The sequence below is a fragment of the Sminthopsis crassicaudata genome, chromosome 1 (assembly GCF_048593235.1).
Source record: "Sminthopsis crassicaudata isolate SCR6 chromosome 1, ASM4859323v1, whole genome shotgun sequence".
NCBI lineage: Eukaryota > Metazoa > Chordata > Mammalia > Dasyuromorphia > Dasyuridae > Sminthopsis > Sminthopsis crassicaudata.
This window is the reverse complement of record NC_133617.1, coordinates 100,454,502-100,475,034: the sequence shown is the minus strand read 5'-3', so window position 1 is coordinate 100,475,034 and position 20,533 is coordinate 100,454,502. Positions and strand designations below refer to the sequence as shown.

The 20,533-nt window shown below is 35.2% G+C and overlaps 1 protein-coding gene across 2 annotated transcripts in view; it reads right to left on the bottom strand.

Annotated features, from left to right (window-relative positions):
- The window catches only part of ADCY8 (adenylate cyclase 8), a 411,706-nt gene that overhangs the window by 72,138 nt on the left and 319,035 nt on the right, over positions 1-20,533 (bottom strand). For both annotated transcript variants that reach the window (XM_074265464.1, XM_074265467.1), the window contains 3 exons: positions 15,986-16,187; positions 14,229-14,318; positions 10,960-11,132 (listed from right to left, as the gene is read on the bottom strand). In XM_074265464.1, the coding sequence (XP_074121565.1) occupies positions 10,960-11,132; positions 14,229-14,318; positions 15,986-16,187 (465 nt within the window). The remainder of the gene's footprint in view (positions 1-10,959; positions 11,133-14,228; positions 14,319-15,985; positions 16,188-20,533) is intronic.

The window sequence follows — 20,533 nt, the reverse complement described above, 5'->3', positions numbered from 1 at the left end:
CTTTAAATATTTTTATAACTATATTTAAATATGATTTGTTTTCTTTGTAATCCTTTGAATTTTATGCATTTAAAAAATTCCTCTAAGAGGTCCAGATAGCCAGTGTGATGCGGGCGATAGCCCCTTTGAGACTCTTTAGCTGATCTCCAACTTGATCTTTGATTACAAGATCTGGTCAAGCCAGTTTTGGGCTGTACCCAATCCCCACTGGATCTGAACTGGCTTGGGTTTTCAGTCCCCATTCTAATGATCTGCTCAGGCAGCCCAACCCCCACCTGGTGGGTTCTGGCTATCCAGAAATCAAACTGGGCTCCACCCATATGCCCCTTCAAGCAATAAAACAGCCAAGTTGGAATCATCCCATGGCAGAGAGTTGAAAGATGCCAGCAACCAACAATCTGTCCTGCAGCATTCCGTGTCTTCTCTATCTAATGCCTTTTATTAACCAGACTTTAACCTTGCTTCCAAACCTTGCAATAAACCTCATTTTGTCAATCTAGGTTTTTAGGCCTGTAAATTCATTTACAGGGGACTCTCACCACCACTAGGCCTGATTTAACTTTGTATCCTTGCGCCAAATCCTAAAAGGTTGCAAGGGAGATCCTTTTGACTCCATGTACCCCAATCCTGCCACTAGACCTCAATTAAGAGGCATATACCTCATCATTTGATATTTACCTCATCATTTGGTTCCCTGTTACCTCATCAAGTGGAAGTTTATGACACAGAAAAGTTCAACAACTTCAATTTACATATGAAGAATGTGGGGTCCAGAGAGAGGCAGTGTGATTGTTAAAACCTTGTAGATATAACTCATTTGGGTTTGATGGTAACTGAGTGGCATTGGGAAGGATACAAAATCAACCCATTTTTATATTTAATTCTATATTTATGTTCAGGTGATGGAATACTTTAGACAATATTTGTCTTGGAAAGGTTGTTATTTGGAAGAGGAATTAATGAATTAAACTTGTTCTGCTTGGCTGTGAAAGGACAGAATAGGAGCTCTGGATGGAAATTGGAGGTAGTCATACTTTGGCTAATAATTTTTAATCATTTTTAGAAAATGGAATGGTCTGCCTGAGTAGGTACAGGTTACTATCAATCAATCAACCAATCAATCAATTAAGCATTTATTAAGCACCTACTATGTACCAAATATTATGTTAGAGACTGGGGATAAAAATACATAGAATGGAACAAGACCCACTTTCATGGAGTTGGCATTGGAGACTTTCAAATGAATTATGGATGAGCACATTTAGGATGTGTCTGAAAATATTCTAGGGGTTGGTCATGATCACTTCAGTGGTCTCTTTAAATTCTGAGATTCTAAATTCCATGATTCTTTCTTACTTGACTCCCAGGACATTTAGAATTGTAAAACTCTAGGCTTAAAAATGTTCTATTTGGGGGGAGATTGGATTAATCCCATAGCTGGTGACGTAAAGTTTTCAATTGGATGCTATAACTGCATCTTTGGGGAAATCAACTTCTAAGCCTTTTATCTCCAATGCTGAAAAAACTTATTGAGTCATACATGCTCAGACCTGGAAGGAATTTCCAAATCAACTAGTCTACCAAACCAATTTGGTTTGGTTTTAAACTTTTCCAGCTTTATTTCTCCACACTTTCCTTTGTATATTTTACTTTCTAGACAAGCTGTTCTGTCTCTCACACCTCTGGGCATTTGCTCATTTTGTCCTCCATATCTAGAAAACACTTCATTTTCTCCCCCTACCCCAACACTCTACTTTGGTCTCCTGAATCATTCTCTTCTTTCAAGATCTCTATCATGTCATATCTTTCATGAAATCTGTTCCATTGGAGAGTGTAATCTTTTCAAATTTTCTTAGATGACTTTGGCTACATCTCTTGCTCTTATTACATTTTGATTCACATTCCAGTCAATCAATCATTCAATCAACAAACATCTCTTAAGCACCTGCCATGTACTAGGCATGGTGCTAAATCCTCCAGGCTATCTTTTTAGATATATTACATATTGCTCCTTTTCTTACCCCCTTTTGCAGTTGAATTGATTTATTGATATTTTAAAACCTGGTAGTCATTTTCTATTCTGCCTTTATATCTTTGAAAAGGCTGCCAATTAATCAATCAACAAGTATTTATTTACTATATACTAACTACTATGCTAAATGCTAGAGATACAAAAATAAAAGTCAACCAACAAATACTATGCTCAAGGAACAATGCCAAAATATTAAGACATGGATATTGAAAGAAGGCAAAAACATGATCTCAATTATCAAGTTTTCATTCTAATGGGGAGAAATGTTGGAAACAACTATGTTTATTCAGTACACAGTATAATGGGAAAGGTAATCTCAAAGGGAAGACACTGGGAGTGAGGGAGGGTTAGTTGGTTGTGCAAACATGCCATATAATCTGTGTTTTGAAGGAAGCCAAATAAACCAGAAAGTGGATGAGGAGAGAGAATGTTCCAAAAGTAGGAGACAAAGTTAGGAGATTAAGTATTCTTGTGAGAAATATCAGAGTTTCTGGATTGTCAAGTACCCAACAATATTAGGTGCTTGATGATGAATGTTTATTGATTGGTTGAATGGAAGGGAATAAAATATAAGAAGAGTGGAAAGGTAGGAGGAAAAGTAGGAAAGGTTTTTAAGGACAAACATGACTTTTATATCCAAGATCAACATCTTGAAGGCAATAAGGGGATACTGGACTTTATTAAGTGAAGAAGTGTGCTACATTGTCTGAACTACATATTAGAAAAGACTAGTTTGGCAGTTAAGATGAGTCTGAGTAGGGTAAGACTTGAGACAAGGAGACCAAGCAACAAATTATTGCAATAGTCCAGTTGTGAAATGCTGAAGGCCTGTGTCAGGCTGACAGTTCTGATAGGAGAGGAGGGATGTTCATGAGAGATTCTGTCATGATGGAAACAATAAACTTGAAACAGATTTGATATTGCAGGGAAGAGCAAGACAAGTTGCAAATATGGGTGATTGAGAGAATGGTAACTTCATCAGTGATAGGAAATTTGGGATTTAGGGAAAATATGAGTTTTGTTTTAGATATGCTGAGTTTGAGGGAAAGGGGAAAAAGAAAGGTAAAAGTATAATTTGGGGTTAATAAGATGACAGGTAATATAGAATTAGTAGTTTTAACTGCAAATGTGAATGGGGTGAACTCTCCCATAAAATGTAAGTGGATAGAAGACTGGATTAAAAGCCAAAATCTACAATATGTTGTTTACAAGAAACATATTTCAAGCACAGTAATATATACAGAGTATAGGTAAAAGGCTGGAGTAGCATCTATTATGCTTCAGGTGAAGTAAAAAAAGCAGGGGTAGCCATCCTCATCTCAGATCAAGCAAAAGCAAAAATTGATCTGATTAAAAGAGATAAGGAAGGAAACTACTTTGCTAAAGGGTACTATAGATAATGAAGTAATATCAATATTAAAACATATATGCACCAAGTGGTGTAGTATCTAAATTCCTAAGGAGAAGTAAAGAGAACTGCAAAAATAAATAGATAGCAAAACTATAAAGTGGGAGATCTCAACATTGCTCTCTCAGAACTAGACAAGTCAAATCACAAAATAAATAAGAAAGAAGTTAAAATAGGTAAACAGAATGCCAGAAAATAGATATGATAGATATTTAGAGAAAATTGAATGGAGACAGAAAGGCATACACTTTCTGCTCAGTAGTTCATGGAACATATACAAAAACTGATCATATATTAGGGTATAAAAACCTCAAAATAAAATGCAGAAAGGCAGAAATTGTTAAATGCATTTTTTCAGATCATGATGAAATAAAAGTTACATTCAATAAAGGGCCATGGAAAAAAGAAATTGGAAACTAAATAGATATGTTGAGAAGTCAATGAGTCATTTAGTCTGAAAGACTATTGGTTAGGGGAGAGGTTAGGACTGAATAAGTAGATCTAAGTATCATCTGCATAAAAATGATAATTGAAAGAGAATACTTGATAAGAAAATATTGATGGAAAAGAGGCCAAAGAACAGACCTTTGAGGGATAACTGGTAAGCATGTGGGAAATAGGTAGGACTATGAGAAGAGAGAAATGTTAAGGGAAAAAAATTCCAGAAGTAAACTGCATAGAAGTCAAGAAGGATAAATAATAAGAAGAGGCCTTTAGTTTTGACTATTAAAAGAGAGTAACTTTTTTTATTTATTTAGAATTGTTTTTCCCACAGTATATATGCATGAGCAATTTTTTTTTATAACATTATCCCTTGTATTCATTTTTTTCCAAATTATCCCCCCCTCCCTCCACTCCCTCCTCCCGATGACAGGCAATCCCATACATTTTACATGTGTTACAATATAACCTAGATACAATATATGTGTGTAAATACCATTTTCTTGTTGCACATTAAGTATTAGATTCCAAAGGTATAAGTAACCTGGGTAGATAGACAGTAGTGCTAACAATTTATATTCACTTCCCAGTGTTCCTTCTCTGGGTGTAGTTATTTCTGACCATCATTGATCAACTGGAAGTGAGTTGGATCTTCTTTATGTTGAAGATATCCACTTCAATCAGAATATATCTTCATACAGCATTGAGGTGTACAGCGATCTTCTGGTTCTATTCATTTCACTCAGCATCAGTTGATGTAAGTAAGAGAGAGTAAATTTATATAGTAGGATGATGAGATTAAAAGCCAGAAAGTTTAAAGTAAGAGGAGAGGAAATGGAAATACTAATTACAGGCAACTTTCTTAAGAAGTTTGGTCATCAAAATGAAGAGAGACATACATATTGGGGATGGTGAGATCAAGTGAGAGTTTTTAAGAATAGAGGAGCCATGGATGTGGATGTAGGCAATAAAGAAGAAGCTAGTAGGAAGAGAGAGATTGAAAATTAGGGAAAGAGTGGAATGCACTGGAATAGAATGAGATTAAGGGTTCATATACAAGATTTTGCCTTGACAAAGAAGGATACTTTTTCATCTGAGACAAGGTACTTAGGATTCTTACCATAGTGATCCAGAAAAATATAAATAGATAAAGCCTAATCATTGTTTGCCAGAATTTAACCCACATTTTCCTCTCAAGATATTAATAATAATAACAATAATAATCATTCATTCATTTTATTTATAATTTTTTGTTGGCTTATAGCTTGGCAAAACAATTTCCTTTATTATATCCTCTTTTTTGTGTGTGAATGCCTCTTTTTTCTTTTTGATTTTCATAATTTGGTATTTCTTTTTTGCTCTTTAAAAATATAATTAAGCTGATATTCTGCACATTTTTATGAGTTAAAAATGGATTCATTTAAATTATATATCTTTGTCTTATTTTTGGCAACTTCTATTTTTGCTTTATTTTTGGTTTTGTTGTCCTTTTTATTTTTAGTTGCATGATAAATGTATTGGTTTCTTTTTTCTTAAGCTCCTGTGGACGAAAATGTTGAGAAGCATACATTTTTTCCATAAAGGCTGCTTTGGCTAGTTTTTAAAAGATTTTGTATGTTGTATTAAAAAGTTTATTTTCTTTAAGAGTAGATTATTTTATTTGCATTTGAGTTTGAATCTTTTCTTCTCATACCTCTTATTGGTTATAATTGTTATTTTATTATAGTTAGTAAAGGACATATCTAATATTTCTGCTTTTTTGCATTTGTGAATGTTTTTAAAATGCCCTACAATATGGTCAATTTTTAAAATAAAATGTTAAGCAAGAAATATGAATGATTCTTACAATTCCCATTATGTAATAATCATTTATCTATTATTTCTAACTGAAAAAATAATTTTCAAGTCCTTACCTACCTCCTTGTTTATTATCTTCTTGTTAGACTTATCTAGATCTAAAAGGGGCACTATGAAGCCTCTATTAATTATTGTTTTCTTGCCTATTTCACTTTATGGTTTGATTAGAGTTTTAAAAAATAAATTTAGATTCTATGCAATTCTGTATGTACATTGATACCATATTCTCATCTATGCTATCGTTGAGCATAATTCAATTTAACTATGTCAGTTTTCATTGTTGCCTTGTATGAAATTATGATTATTGTTCTTCATTTTAAAAATTTATTTGAAGTCCAGTGGATTCTATTCAGCCCCTTACTGGATATTGGACAAAAGTACTGCTGGGAACATAGTTGATGCTACTTAAATGTTAATTATTTTTATCTTCATTATGATCATCATCATCATCACATGGACAGTAAATAGCAGAAGTAGCATATGAACCCAAGTCCTTTGAAAATACAGCAAAATTTCTTACATATCATGCTATTTCTCTGACAGGATTGATAGCTCATGAAAAATGCTTTCTGAGGTTTACTTTAAGCTCTTGGATCTAGGTATAAAATCATACAAAAGACAGATCCCTGAGTATAACAAAGGAATTTTAAAAGATTTAGTTATCCATCAATTAAAGGAAAACCACAAAATGCAATTAGTTAATTTCTTGGAAATGGGCACATCTTACAAGAAGTCCATGTGCCTGTTTACTTGATTAATGGTCATGATTAAATGGATGATTTATGAAGCTTTGGAACTGAGGAGCTAAAAAGACCTTTTGGTTTTTCAAAATTCTTTTTCGCTTTTAGCAAAATGCCAGTCAATAAAGGCCCAGATAATTAATTGGCCTATAAATCACAAAGAACCTGAAAAAAGTCTAATTTTCCATTTCTTTTATACTCCAACATCATCAGCAATAAACTTGGCATTATATTTATGTTTGCACCCATGGAAGAGAATTTAATTGTAAGTTTTCCTGTGGATAAGAGGACTAGTGTTAAATTTTGCTGCTGAGAAACTGAATAATCACAGGAACCTCTCTTTCCAGTACTGAATATTCAAGGGCTCCAGGGAATGAAATGTCATTTCTTAGGAAGTAGTTGGGAGGTGGCTTAGTTTAATAATATCCCAAAGTAGAATTTATTTACACATATATTCATAGAATCAGAGATTTTTTTCTAACTTGAAGATATCTTAGAGATGATTTAATTTGAACATCTCATTTTAAAGAAGAGGAAGCTGAGTAATGAGAGAACAAATGAATTGACCAGTATTTTGCACTCCTTTTCTTACTCCACTTGATCCTTTTATCTGATTTTGAAGCTGTTGTAGCTTCTTGTGAAAACAAAAATTCTCAAACAAAAAAAATCTCATTTTTAAAATCAGAAGAGACCTCTGAACTTGGAATCAGGAAAACTTGGATGCAAATCTTACCTTTGCCATTTAGTTCCTATGTGACCAAAGACAAGTAATTTAACTTCTCTAAACCTCACTTTCTTCATCTGTCAAATAAAGGTATCGGATCAGTTGATCTCTAAACCACTTTCAAATTGTAAATTTATGATCTTTCTCTTTTTTCCTATCTTGTTCAAAATAGTTCTGAAAAGGAATGCTTTTATGGAATCTCTGGTAAACCATCATAGAGCCATTACTCAAAGACAAAAAGTGGGGGGATTTAATCACTTCTTGAAGTTGACATTGGATTATAAAGCAGGGATATTATTCCCACCAATAATTTAAATTTTGGAATCTCAAAATTGGATAGATTTTGAATGATAGAATTGGACAATAATCCAAAAGACCATTGAGACCAACTCTTTAGTTTGACACGTGAGGAAACACAGTATCAGAAAATAATTTCCTCAAGGTCATACAAATAGCTAATAGAGAGGGAGAACAAGAACCCAGATCTCTTGCTTTTTAGTTCAGTGCTCTTCCTATGACCAAAAAAAGTTATTATAGATGGCTTCATATAAATCCTGTTTATGCTTTTAGTTTTTACAGCTTTATAGTTTCACACATTTGATATCTGCTCTGCAAAAAAGACATTACTTGTCTCAAAAACTTCTGTTTAAATTTCAAGGGTTATCTTCCAGTTCTCCTATTTGGTGTTTTGGTGACTGAGATTATTATATCCATGCTCAATTAAAGTCATTTATTCCTGATAAACAACATTATTATTATGACATCAAGGTGTGGCATTAATACCTCATTGTGATGTGAAGGCAGTTCGGAATTCTAAAGGGTTTATATTGAAGATGAAAAATGTTTGGCAAGGTCTAACTATTTTTGTCTCAGACCTGTGGTTTCATTTATGTGCTGAACCCCAAGTAAAGAAACTCCTTCCATTAATGCATTTTGGCATCTGCTCTGTAATTTAATGTTCTATAGAGTTACTGGGGGTTGAGAGGTTAACTACCTTGCACAGAGTCAGATAGTATTTCAGAGAAGTCATCTTCCTTATTCTGAGATTAACTCCACTATGTGACACTTTTTATTTGACATTGTTATAATGTTTTAAGTTTTATATGGAGTTTTACATGCACTTTTCTCTGATAACTCCTAAAAATGAACCTGTGAAGTAGACAACTAAAATATTATTATCTCTAGGTTCAGAGAGATTAAGTGACTGGAAGAATAATTCAGCTAGAAAGTTCCAGTTTCTTCATCTATAATTGAATGAATTAGATGGAACCTGCTCTAAATCTGTGTTCCTTTAATACTTCAGAGGAGTTTGTGGCAGAGCATCCATTTAACAAAAAGAGAATTAGATCTCTTGATTGTGGCTCCTGAAACTGGAGGAATGCTAAAGAAATAAAACCATGATATGGACAGCAAGAGGCCTGGACTTTCTTGAACTTATTTGTAGAATTCTGGTCCATTAGGAAAAGAGTTGTTTCTCTAGCAATCTCAAACTCATTTATGTTATAGAGATAACTATACCTAGGGTATATATCTATTTTGAATGCCTATATGGAACGTGGGGTCCATTCTACATAAACGTGATACAATACATTTTGAATAGACCTGAGAATTCATTAGTTAAGAAACTCCTAGATGCCTTTTACCAAGGCACATCCCCTCTCCTTTTCTGAAATTCCTAGAGAATTTCCTTGAAAAATGTAATATCAAGTAACTTGATTTTGGACCAGACAGCCAGTAGATGTTTAAGGTAGGATTGAACTCAGTTTTTCTTGGCTCCAAGACAAGCTCTCTATCCACTATACGATACTACCTAAAATATATGATTCTTCTAAATGAAATATGTTCTTAATAGACAAAAGTTTAAAGTACCGAGTGAAGAATTGCATTCAAACAACTCTGTGATTTAAGTAGTATAATTAATATATTTCCACTTTAAAGAAAGATAATTTGGGGGTTAGAAAGTAAGTGATTTGCTGATGGTTTTACTTCTAACCAATATTAGAATCAGAGTTTGAATTCATGTTCTGAATCAAATTGATTTTCACTATTCTTTAGAGAATAGAACTCTCCTCGGCCTCCATCTGTCCAACTTGAATCAGTATTGTCATGTTTCCCTTCTATGATCTTACTAGATCCAAAGTTGCTTTTCTTTAGATATTCTTCAGTTTGGTTAAGGCTTTATTGAAGTGGAGACTGAACGTAAATCAACAAAAGCTATGTTCATTCACTTTTTTACTTCTTTTTTTTTCTTTCATGCATTTTCCCTTGTCTCCTGATTTTTCTCTCTCATTCATAAAGATTCATAAAGAAATGTGTATTTTAAAAATTAATGTACATGCTTTGTCAGAAAAAAAAATAAAACAACAAAAAAGGACTTTATTGAAGGGAAAACTCTAAAACTTTATGTGGAAAGGCAAGTGCCAGTGTACTGTGTTATTGTTAAATTTCACACCTAAAGATGTGTCCATGAATTCTAAGAGAGAGGCATTTTATTGCTGCCTTTCCTTGGCTATGAGGAAGAGAGATTTCCAACAGAGTTACTCAGGTATACACTGTGCAGAAATCCCTGGGAAAATCTTTGCTGGCAATTCACTCATGATCAAGTGATCCAAGGTCTCCAACTCAGATACTCCAAAAGTTCAAAGACAAAGAAAACCACAAGTGTGTTTCTTAGAACTCCTTTTCTCCAGAGGATATACAATTGTGGGATTAAGTCCCTAGAATTTTGGTCTTGCTAAATCCACACTCAGATCATATGCACATGGAAACTATACCACTGTGAATTGTGTTTTCATTCTAAAGTCTTGAGCAAGTCTCAACTTTTGCTATTACACAGCACCTAAATGAAGTAATTTATTTCCTTAGGACTTTGGTAATGAACCTCAAATCATCAGCAGAATCAGTCTGCTTAAGAAAAAAAAAGAATAGGTGGATTTCAGAAAAACCTGGAAAGATTTGCATGAATTAATACTGAGTGAAGTGAACAGAACCAGGAGAACATCATACACAGTAATGGCAACATTGTGCAGATGATCAACTTGGATAGACTTTGCTCTTCTTAGCAATTCAACGAACTAAGACAATTCTAAACAATTCATGATGAAAAATGCTAGCCACATCCAGAGAAAGAACTATGGAGTCTGAATGCAGATTGAAGCAAACTATTTTCACTTTTGTTGTTTTTATTTCTTCCTGATGATTTTTTCCTTTTGTTCTGATCCTCCTTTCACAATATGTGGAAATATGTTTAATATGATTGTACATGCATAATCTATATCAAACTGATTACTATGTTGGTGAGGGGTAAGGGAGGGAGAAAAGATGGAAATCAAAATCTTATAAAATAAAATGTCAAAAACTAATAAATTTTAAAAGAGAATAAAAAAGTCAGCCTGCTAATAATTCTATTACTTATAATTATTTATCTCCAGAACCCCTTATGTGTCCTAACCCATCATTTTCTCCATTGTCTTACTACTCTGTCTCCTACCCTTCTAGTTTCTAAGCTCTCTGGAATGTAACTACTCAGCTTCTCTTGCTGCATGTCACTGTTCAGTCATATCAAATGCAGATTGTTACCCTCTGCTTCCATCCACATCTTTCACATGATTAATTAGAAAACATTTATTGCACACACATGTCTGTGTACCCAGTGCTAGATGTACTGTGCTAGATGACATAAAGAATATTCAGGTACTACCTTCAAAAGTCCATCAAAGAAAGAGCATTCCAAAAACATGTGAAAAATAATACTCACTCTCCATTGTGATTAAAGTTGTCATAGTGCAGAAATAGGGAAGCATAAATGGTCTCCATCAGCAGAGAATAGATTGCAATCATAATCAGCAACACAGCCAGTTTCAGGACAGAATTAAGTCTCAGGAAAACTGCACAGGTCACCATGGCCAACACACCCGTGAAGACAAAATACTAGAGACAAATGAGATGATCAATCAGTAGTCTCGAGTAGGAATATTCCAGGCTGATGTATAATAGTAACATGTCACAAATGATTGATTTTCTTATGGAGATATCATGAGGTTTCCAGTGTCTTCTGTGTGAAATCCACGCTTTCCTATTAAATTGCTGATACACTCTTTATAAGTTGGTGCTTTTAGATTCTACCATTTTGCATCTCTCACTGTCTTTCTTGTTCTACACATGCTTAGAATCATAGAATTATAGAATCCTTGAGTAATATACTACTTTACAGTTAATATAGTCCATGACTGTCATTTAAAAATAAGATAATTCAGTTGCAATAAGCTGTAGTGATTTGCTCAATATTATCCATTATGTAGTGGCTAAGGTGGAACCAGAACCCTGGATTTTAAAGTGGAACTCCTAATTAGATTAATTCTTCCTATCTAAATCTTGTTTATAATTTGCAAACACTTACATGGCTTTGCCTCCTTTATTTAATGAGTTCAGGAACTAAATCACAATATTCCTCTCTACTCCAACCCCTGACCTCATCTATCATGATTTCAATATTCAATGTCTCATTGAACAACCTTCCATCAGACACCTGAATTATGATTTCTGTATTCAAATTTGGCCCATACTAATATTTTGACTTCTGTAATTTCTTTCTCAGATCATACTTTCTTTACCTTGTCAATTGTTCAATTGTTATTGCTTCTAGATGTCCAAAGCATCTTCTACATGCCCTCCATTCTTATTTGTAGCTTCTAGTTGGGCAATTCCTCCTAGTTTCTTTAGTCATACCTTTGCAAGTCTAACCTATGTGATTAATAAGTCTGACTAGGTTTTACCATGTTTAATCATTACTCCTTTTCTCAATTGTTCTTCTATTCTTCACCTGCTTTCAGTTCTCAAATCCAAATAGTTCCATTATCTGCCTTCTCTCTCTCCCCTCCCCCCACCTTCCTTTCTGAAACAGCAAGTTATAAAACCATAGCTCTGGAATTGGCAGTAAAGGACAGAGGGAATATAACTGAGTCAAGAGTTTGGTGATTATCAATAAAATAGTAATACTGGGCTGTCCCCCATCATCTCCTTTCCTTTTCTCAAAGTAGTAAAGACAGAATAACATTGGAACCTCCTGAAAACTCCCTCCAGCTATTGTATAACTCTGGTGGTGTTGCTACTGGAGGGATAAGTGTTCTAGTTCTCTGCCAATTTCTGGTTTCACAAAATTTCACAAAAAGGAGGTAGTAGAAGGACCTTTGCTGAGTACTCATTAGTTGTATGGAAAGTTCACTACACTTGTCAATCTTTTTTCTTCCTGTTTGAAAATGAAGAATTTGGAGCATATGATTCCTAAGGTCTTCTTTATCTCTGAAAATCAAGGTTCTAGGATCCTTTGGGGCATTTCTATAGTGGCTCATTATACTTAATTCCCAACCTTCACCTGTAATATATACATACATACATACATACATACACCCACACACTCACACCCTCCTACCTCCCCATACACACAGACATCTCTATCTCCTCCTTCCCTCCCTGATCCCATTAGACATATTCATGTATATCTTTGAATCTCAAGTGGAATCTTTATGGGATGTTTTTAATCACAGCATGGCTTGCTCCATGTTTTAGAGAACCTTCCAAATTTCTTTGTAGAGGATAGCTAGACCATCACATGACCATTCTGTGTTCTAGAATGTAGGTACTTTGGCCAAATATCTGCCCACTGGTATATTCTTTCCCCACCCCACTTTTGGAGGTAGGATGTCCCTATCTTGTTAGACTGAAAGAGACCATTTACAGGAATAATCCCTTTATCATTGGTATAGAAGTCTTGATCTGCTCCATTTCCTAAATAGGCCAGTTTATCCTCCTTAGTATCTCAGTGGCTATACATGCAAAAAAGGCTTTATCAGATACATGTCAAAATTAGTGTGTATACTCAGTAGAATTTAGCTCCACTGCTGCTTAGAATTCTTGAATTTAAGTAATCTATTAGTCCTAGCTTTCCAGTAGAAAAGATTATAAGAGGACACCAACTATGGCCAGCTGTTAGCCTCTTCCAAAAAGACATACAATCACTGGATACCTGAGAAAGATTCCATGGGATTCTTTTCCTCTTAATTCCTCCAATTTACCTTGTCTCCTGATCCTACCTAAAACACATGTGAAATAGCAGCTCACTGATATTGGAAAGCAAAACAACCAGATAAAAATATAACTTGAAATGTTGTGATTTCTAGTCTTATCTTATCCTAACTATTCTTAGCAATCTACTCCATAACTCAATCAGATGTGACTACCTTGTGTTCCCAGAATACATTCTGCTGCTTTGTCATTGTGCCTTATATACCCCTACTGATACCATGGTCCTGAGTGAGTCATGATCACTCAGAATCTTAGTCTTCTCATCTCTAAAATGAACAAGAGCAAACATGCAAATGGATAATATTTGTGTAGTGCTTTGAGATTTGCAAAGTGCTCCATGTATCTTATCTCATAATAACCCTGTGGAAGTAGGTGTTATTATTACCTGTTTTACAGATGAAGAAACTAAGGCTGAAAGAAATTTAAAGTGACTTGCACAGAGTATCTGAAGTGTGATTAGAACTTGGGCCTTCCTGAGTTCAATTCCCACTATATCCATAATTATAATATTGCTGTAAGGAAAAAAGACTTAACCTTGGAATTCCATATTAATGTGAATTATTAATAGATGTAAAGATTTTGCAATTATACAGAACTTTGTACAGATGAGCTATTATGAGTGTTATTTTACCTCTCTGGATTTCAGTTTTCCTGAGAGAGGATGATTTTTGATCTCCAACATTCTTAGTGACTTCAATAGTTAATGCTATTAGAGTCTACCAGAGTTTTTCCTCACATTAGGAGTTTCTTGTGGCCACGTGGTTGTCATGACCCTTCTCTCTCTCTACTGTCTTTCACTGTTTAAATTTAGCTCTGCTTTTTTAGTAAGAGAGACTTACTGGCTTGTTTCCTGGAGGCATGTCCATCAAATGTGCTCATTTAAAAAGAGAATCATGTTGAATTAACTATGCCCAAGATTTGCCAAAGGGAGCTTATATATACCTCTGGGTATGAGCAGATATCTGTAAACACAGCCGACGAATTGTAAGTCTGGTTCTTCAAAGGTATTGACTTGTCAAAATCACACCACAGCTGGGGATAAAAACAAACAAAAACAGGAACACTGAGTCAGTAAGTAAGATTGAGGCTACACAGGGTGCTTATTAGCTGCTCTTAAATGAATACCCTAGGAGATACCAGATGTTTGGCCACAGGATCTACTGGAGTCCTAGCCATTTAAAGAATTACAAGACCATAGGGTGTCAGGGTAGGTAAATGTTATCACACAGAAGTTCAGAGCTAGAAAGGACCTTGGAATATAGAGTGAAAGAATAGAGAGCATCATCATGTAAGGGACCTTAAAATATATAATGTTAAAATACAAGAGTATAATAGATTATCAGAGATGTAGAGGATCTTAGGGTCTATTATATTAGAATAAGGAACAAATAGCATAATATCCTATCAGAGAGGGAGAGGACATTAGATGGAATGTAAGAACACAAGATGTGAGAGATAAAAGGGACTAAAGATTTAGTGTTTTGTCAAAAGAAATGGGACAGTTTGCCCATTCCTTAGCATCTCAGTGGCTTCGTAGGATTTTACCACATAAACAAGGCTTTACCACATAGATGACAGACTTGGTATAGATGCTCAATAGGTTTATAATTTATCACTTACCATTTATGTTTTAGGAATAATTCTTATCCAAATAGGGGTGTTGGATTAGATGGCTTATGAGAAGGACTGTTCTAATTGTCAGTGACAATGTCTTCTAAGATATAGGGAAGTAGGGTTTAAAGTGACTACAGATATGAGAACCATAAATAGCAGGGAGAGGCAGCACAACTCAAGTAACTCATAAAAGTTAGAACTATGTGAAAATGGTATGACTTCTCTCAGGGTCATAGAATTTAGAGGTATCAATAAAGATCATCAATTCTAATATAATCTCAATTTATAAATAGGGAAAATGAACTTTCCTAATGAATTCTTCACCACTGGAGGTGTCCAACTCAATATTAGATAACCACGTGTCAAGGATCCTATGTGCATCACACCATCAGGCAAAGATTGTTCCAGATGAATTTCAAACTTCCAACTCTTAAGAGTTCTATGATTCTATTCAATGGCATAGAGTGGTCTAAATAGCCACTGAAGTACTAACTTTCCACCTAGAACCTAAAATAGTTATCCTTAAAATCTGGCTCAGAAAACTCAAAAGTATTTGAATGTAAAAATATCCATGGAAAATAACAATGCTTTTATCCCTGTCAGGGTTAGTAAAATTCTTAAAAATCTAATATATCAAATTGACACAGAAATGACAATTATTCCAAGGATGGTAATGAATTCATGTTGGAGTGTATTCAACTTTTAATCATTGATTCATGGGAAGTCACAAAACAATATAAACTGACTTACTAGCAGTGGTACCCAAAGGATAATCTCTGGATGGAAAGGTAATAGATAGATGGTGACTTATAAGAAATGACCGCTACCATTGAGGGGCAGCAGATTTAACAGAATCTGACTACCTAACTTCTTTTTTTTTTTTTTTTTTTTTTTTTTTTTTACTATGGTCCATCCTCACTTAAGGGGTTTGTGAGTTGAGGATGTGGGTAATAGGGAGGACCTAGTTCAGGAACATGATCATTAGCCTTTTTTTTTGTGAAAAGGAGTGAGAAGTTTATAAATTATAGAAACTTTCTTAGCGTATAAGCTAGACAGCTCTGTCTCCAATGCTTAAAGATACTTACAATATTTAGGATGGCACCAAGGAAATTAATCAAGATGGAGGCAAAGATGATAACATTTCTGGCTAGGTAGGTCTCATTAATCCAACAGCAAGTTTTTCTCAGCATAAGTGGTAAGCACTTATAATCCTCCGCTGTGGTGATAAGAACAAGGGCCGAGTGCAGCATGATCAGGAGAGAAAATTGAATGACCATTGGCATCATCCTGTAAAGAAGAACAAAACACTGGGTGATTTCACCTTACTTATCTCTTCTTACTGGGAACTACCAGCTATCTCACAAGGTATTTTCCCTTTCTAGGGCTCATTTTTCATTTAGTCTTCACTCAAGAAAAATCTATTAGTGGAAAATAGACTTGGTAGTATTTAGGTTGAGAATATACTTCTCATGTTGTGTACTTTGCTATTAAAAGTAAATATTTGTTTAGATTTATTGCTTCTGCCCATTTTTTCCTCTCATCTTCTCATTTGCTCATCTCACTAGGCAACGGCTGCCAAGGCAACATTTTGCTGGGATCATTACCTCAATATCCTAGCTACAAGAGCTGGAGAAATGCCCTCTGCCCCAAAATGTGGGGCTTACAATACACTGTCAGCCTCCACCTACTCAGGTGCTCAAATCCAAACTCAATGCCAACTCTGGGCCTCTCTTTTTAGCAGTATGGATTTCACCAGAGCAAAATACCAGCCATTTAATTGTTCTTACAAATGTTTGAGAGACCTCAACAAAATATGCTTCCTTAGCTGGTTCAGGGGTGACTATAGATGGAAAACTCCTTGAGCACATCTTGTAATTCCATCATCTGCTAGGTTTGTTTCTTGCTTTCATTTGGGTAGATACTGATAGTAATTGACTCTTGGAACTTTTATACTTTGCTAAGGTGTTGGTATTCCGTGAAAGCATAACCACTGTAAAGGATTTATCCACTTCTTCTTTTAGAAAACTCAATTATAATCCTCTTAATTAAATCCTTTGTTTTCCAAATCAGAAGGTTAGAATTAAACATGTTCTAGTCATATGTTCTTAGGAACTAGAACTGGGAAAAATATTAGAAATCATTCATCTCCTGATTCCAGACAATTTCACTGTCTGTCTCTCATGTCTGTGACTCTCTCCTTTCTTGTCTTCATCTCCTAGATTCCCTGGCTTTCTTCAAGTCTTACCCAAAGTCTCACTTATAAGAAGCCTTTCCTCATTAATCTTAGTGCTCCTCTTTGAGATTATTCTCAACATACCTTTTATTTATCTTTTTATACATGTTTTTGCATGTTATTTCTTCCGTTATACTGTAAGCTCCTTAAAGGCAGAGACAAGTATTTTTTTTTTTTTTTGCCTTTCGTTGTAACACCAGAGTTTAGCACAGTGATTATCCCATAGTGCACTTAATAAATGCTTGTACAATTTCTTTCATGTTACACATGGGGACACTCAAATTCAGAAAGTGTGAAGTCCTGTTGTTTCTCAATTATAATCCTTCTCTGAGAGGAGGTTTCTTTTCTATAAATCCTTTTCTCTGGGAGCAGGTTTCTTGGGAGGCTTCTGGAGCTTCCAGCCAGAGTGAAGGTAGACATGGGAATGAATCAGACTCTGCCTCCACGTGTGTGGGATTGTGGGTTTCCCAGAATTCAATCCTAGTTGTCAATCTCCATGAGCAGACTTGTAAATCTGCTCTTGTCCAAATGTCCCCCCAGACAACACCACAGTAAAATCTCGAATCCTCTCCTTCCTAAATCCTGGCTCCTTTTATCCTCCCAGAGAATGGGCTTGTGGGTACTTCCAGGGACTTGTGGGAACTCCTTTACAACCAATGAGCTAGCTCCTTTTAAAGGTATAAACTCCTTTAAAGGTTTGAACTAAAGATGTGAACTCTGAGCTAGAGAATCGTTAAGTACCAACTTAACACCTAGTAAGGAACCTAACAAGAAAGAATAAGTTACTTGCCAAAGGTTACATGAAGCAAAATTTGAAGCCAGGTCCTTTAACTCATCCCCTGTCATTTTTCTACTAACGTCTGCTTGCTTAGTTATTTGCAGTACTGGAACTCTTTTTTTCTGTGTTCACAATCTCTCAGAATTACCATATGTATGCTAAATAATGGTACAAAGATGTATTTTCTGTTTTAAATAGTAAAAATAAGTGGTAAATTCCATTTAATTATTCAGAGAGTTGAAGATGGAAGGAACTTCCAATATTAACAAGTAGAACCCCCTCATTTTATAGCTAAGAAAATTAAGATCCAAAGAGACGAAATACAATTTGGCTAGGATCAAGATAATTAGCCAGTACCAGATCTAGGACCAGAATCCAGACCTCTGAACTCCTGGTTCAGCAAAGTTTTTGTTTTTTAAGCCAATAGATTGCTTGCTAGCTTAATGAACTTTAACAAATTGATTTTAAGGAACCATCCACTTTGTAAGCCAATAACATTCTGTCCAAGACTTGTTTGTTTATAACTATACAAACTATTGACTTTGGGTACAATTATGATCATTATATTCTGTAAAGGACTAGAACTGAGCAATGTGCTTGGATAATGAAGCACGTGAGACTAATTGCCAATTGGACAGTTCCCTATTAACTTATTTGAAGGTTGACCCGCCCCAGCTGTTCTGTGCTGACTTGATTGGTGGGACAAAGAGGGGGAAGTGACGTGTGTGGGAGGAGTAGGAGAGGAAGAGGAATTGAGACAAAGACTCGGGGTCAGTCTCTCCGGGTGTTTGAGGGAGGAAGGTATGTGTGAGGTTGCTAGGCCTAAGCCCCTGACCTTGACCATAAAAGATCAAGAATAAAGATGTTTAGTGATCCTGACTCCAGCTGATTTCTGGGAAGACAGAGTTCCAGCAATATTCCATCTCTAGCTTTCCAGTTCCTTGCTCTTTTCTCCCTTCGGAGACCTTCCTAATTCCACTATCAGACTCAAGGGACTGATAAGTTCATGGTATCTTCCTATCCCCTGCCTCATATTTCAAGTAGTTAGAGCTCAAATAGCTGACATTGTAGTAGGTGCTTAATAAATGCTTGTTGATTAACAAAAACAAAAACAAAAAACAAAACAAAACAAAAACCAAGAAAAACTTGAATGTATTTATTATCCCAACTTTCTATTCCACTCATATCAACTAATTTGTTTTTCCTTATAAATAACATTCCTTTTTCTTGTTTTTGTATAGTCTTTCTTTCATAACTATAATGCTTTTCTTTCTAACCTCTTTCATATGGAAGCCCTGTATCCTTTCATTCTCAGCCCAAGTGCTACCCTCTAACAAAAAGATGTTCCTGGTTTCTACACTTCTATTGAACTGTAGAAATTACTTTTCTCTCTTGAAATTACTTTTCATTAATTTTCCACATATGTTGTATTTACTTATCTATATAAGTATTGTTTTTTTCTCCTCCCTCTCATTTTCTCTCTCTCTTCCTTTTCTCCCTTTCCCTGATTGTTGTTATGTGCATACATATTATATGCACACACACATCTCACATGCATAATTTTTCTGAGAGGACACAATAGAATGATTAAAGTAATGTGACATTTGAGAAAGGCTATCTCTCCATTCCAGGACTGTAAAAAGGAGATTTTGAATGGATCCCGAGATTTAATCTTAGAGTATAGGAATTGCAAATTTCCCCTTCCATGTCATTACTAGATTTTACTTTGTTTCATTTTTGGTTTTGTATCACAATACTTGGCACATAGTAAACACTAAATATTATTGGTTGATTGACAGTGATTAATGGACATCATTTATTTTTAAGAGGCACTGAGTGAGGCACAATTGCATTCTGAACTTGAATTCTTGTGCTTAGGACAAATGGAAGGGAATATATTGGGAGAAATCATTCAGGACATGTTATTATATCCTTATGAAAGGGTAGGGCCAGGGAAAGGCTAGGAAAAACTCACTTTGGGTGAAAGAAAACTTCAGGGTACCACTATCACCAAGGGGACACTCCCAATCTTTCTTGCACCAGGGGTGTCTTTCACATGAATCACTTACAGAAGGATTTAGTAGAGAGAGGGCATTATTGTTATTTTCCTCTCTAAGAGTCTGATCTGCATTCTAGTAGTATAACTAGAGCTTCTGGATCAAGAGGTTACAGGTCTGGATTGAGGAGGTTGCAGTCTCCTCATACCACATGTAGGTTATTATATCCAGCTCTGGCCACTGCATTGTTCTGAGGACATAAATACAAAAACAAAACAAAACATAAGCAGTATTTGTTCTCAAGGAACTTACAATTTAATAGGTGGGAGATAATACATAGAAGAAAGCTGAAAAGCACTGGGGGAGCAGATTGGTGGGGGGAGAAGGATGGTAGAGGAAGAATTGAACAAAGTCAGGGGTCATAGTTTGGAAAGGAATAAAGGAACAAATAGGACTGTCCTATACATTTTCCTTAAGATGGAGATTCTTGGAGGAAGTGATCAAATAGTGAGTTGGGGAGCATCCAGAGGAGGACTACTACTATTATTTTGGAGAAATGGTTGAAGAGATTACATCATGGAAAGATTAATTCAAAGAATGGGACATTTAAACTAGAGATGACATT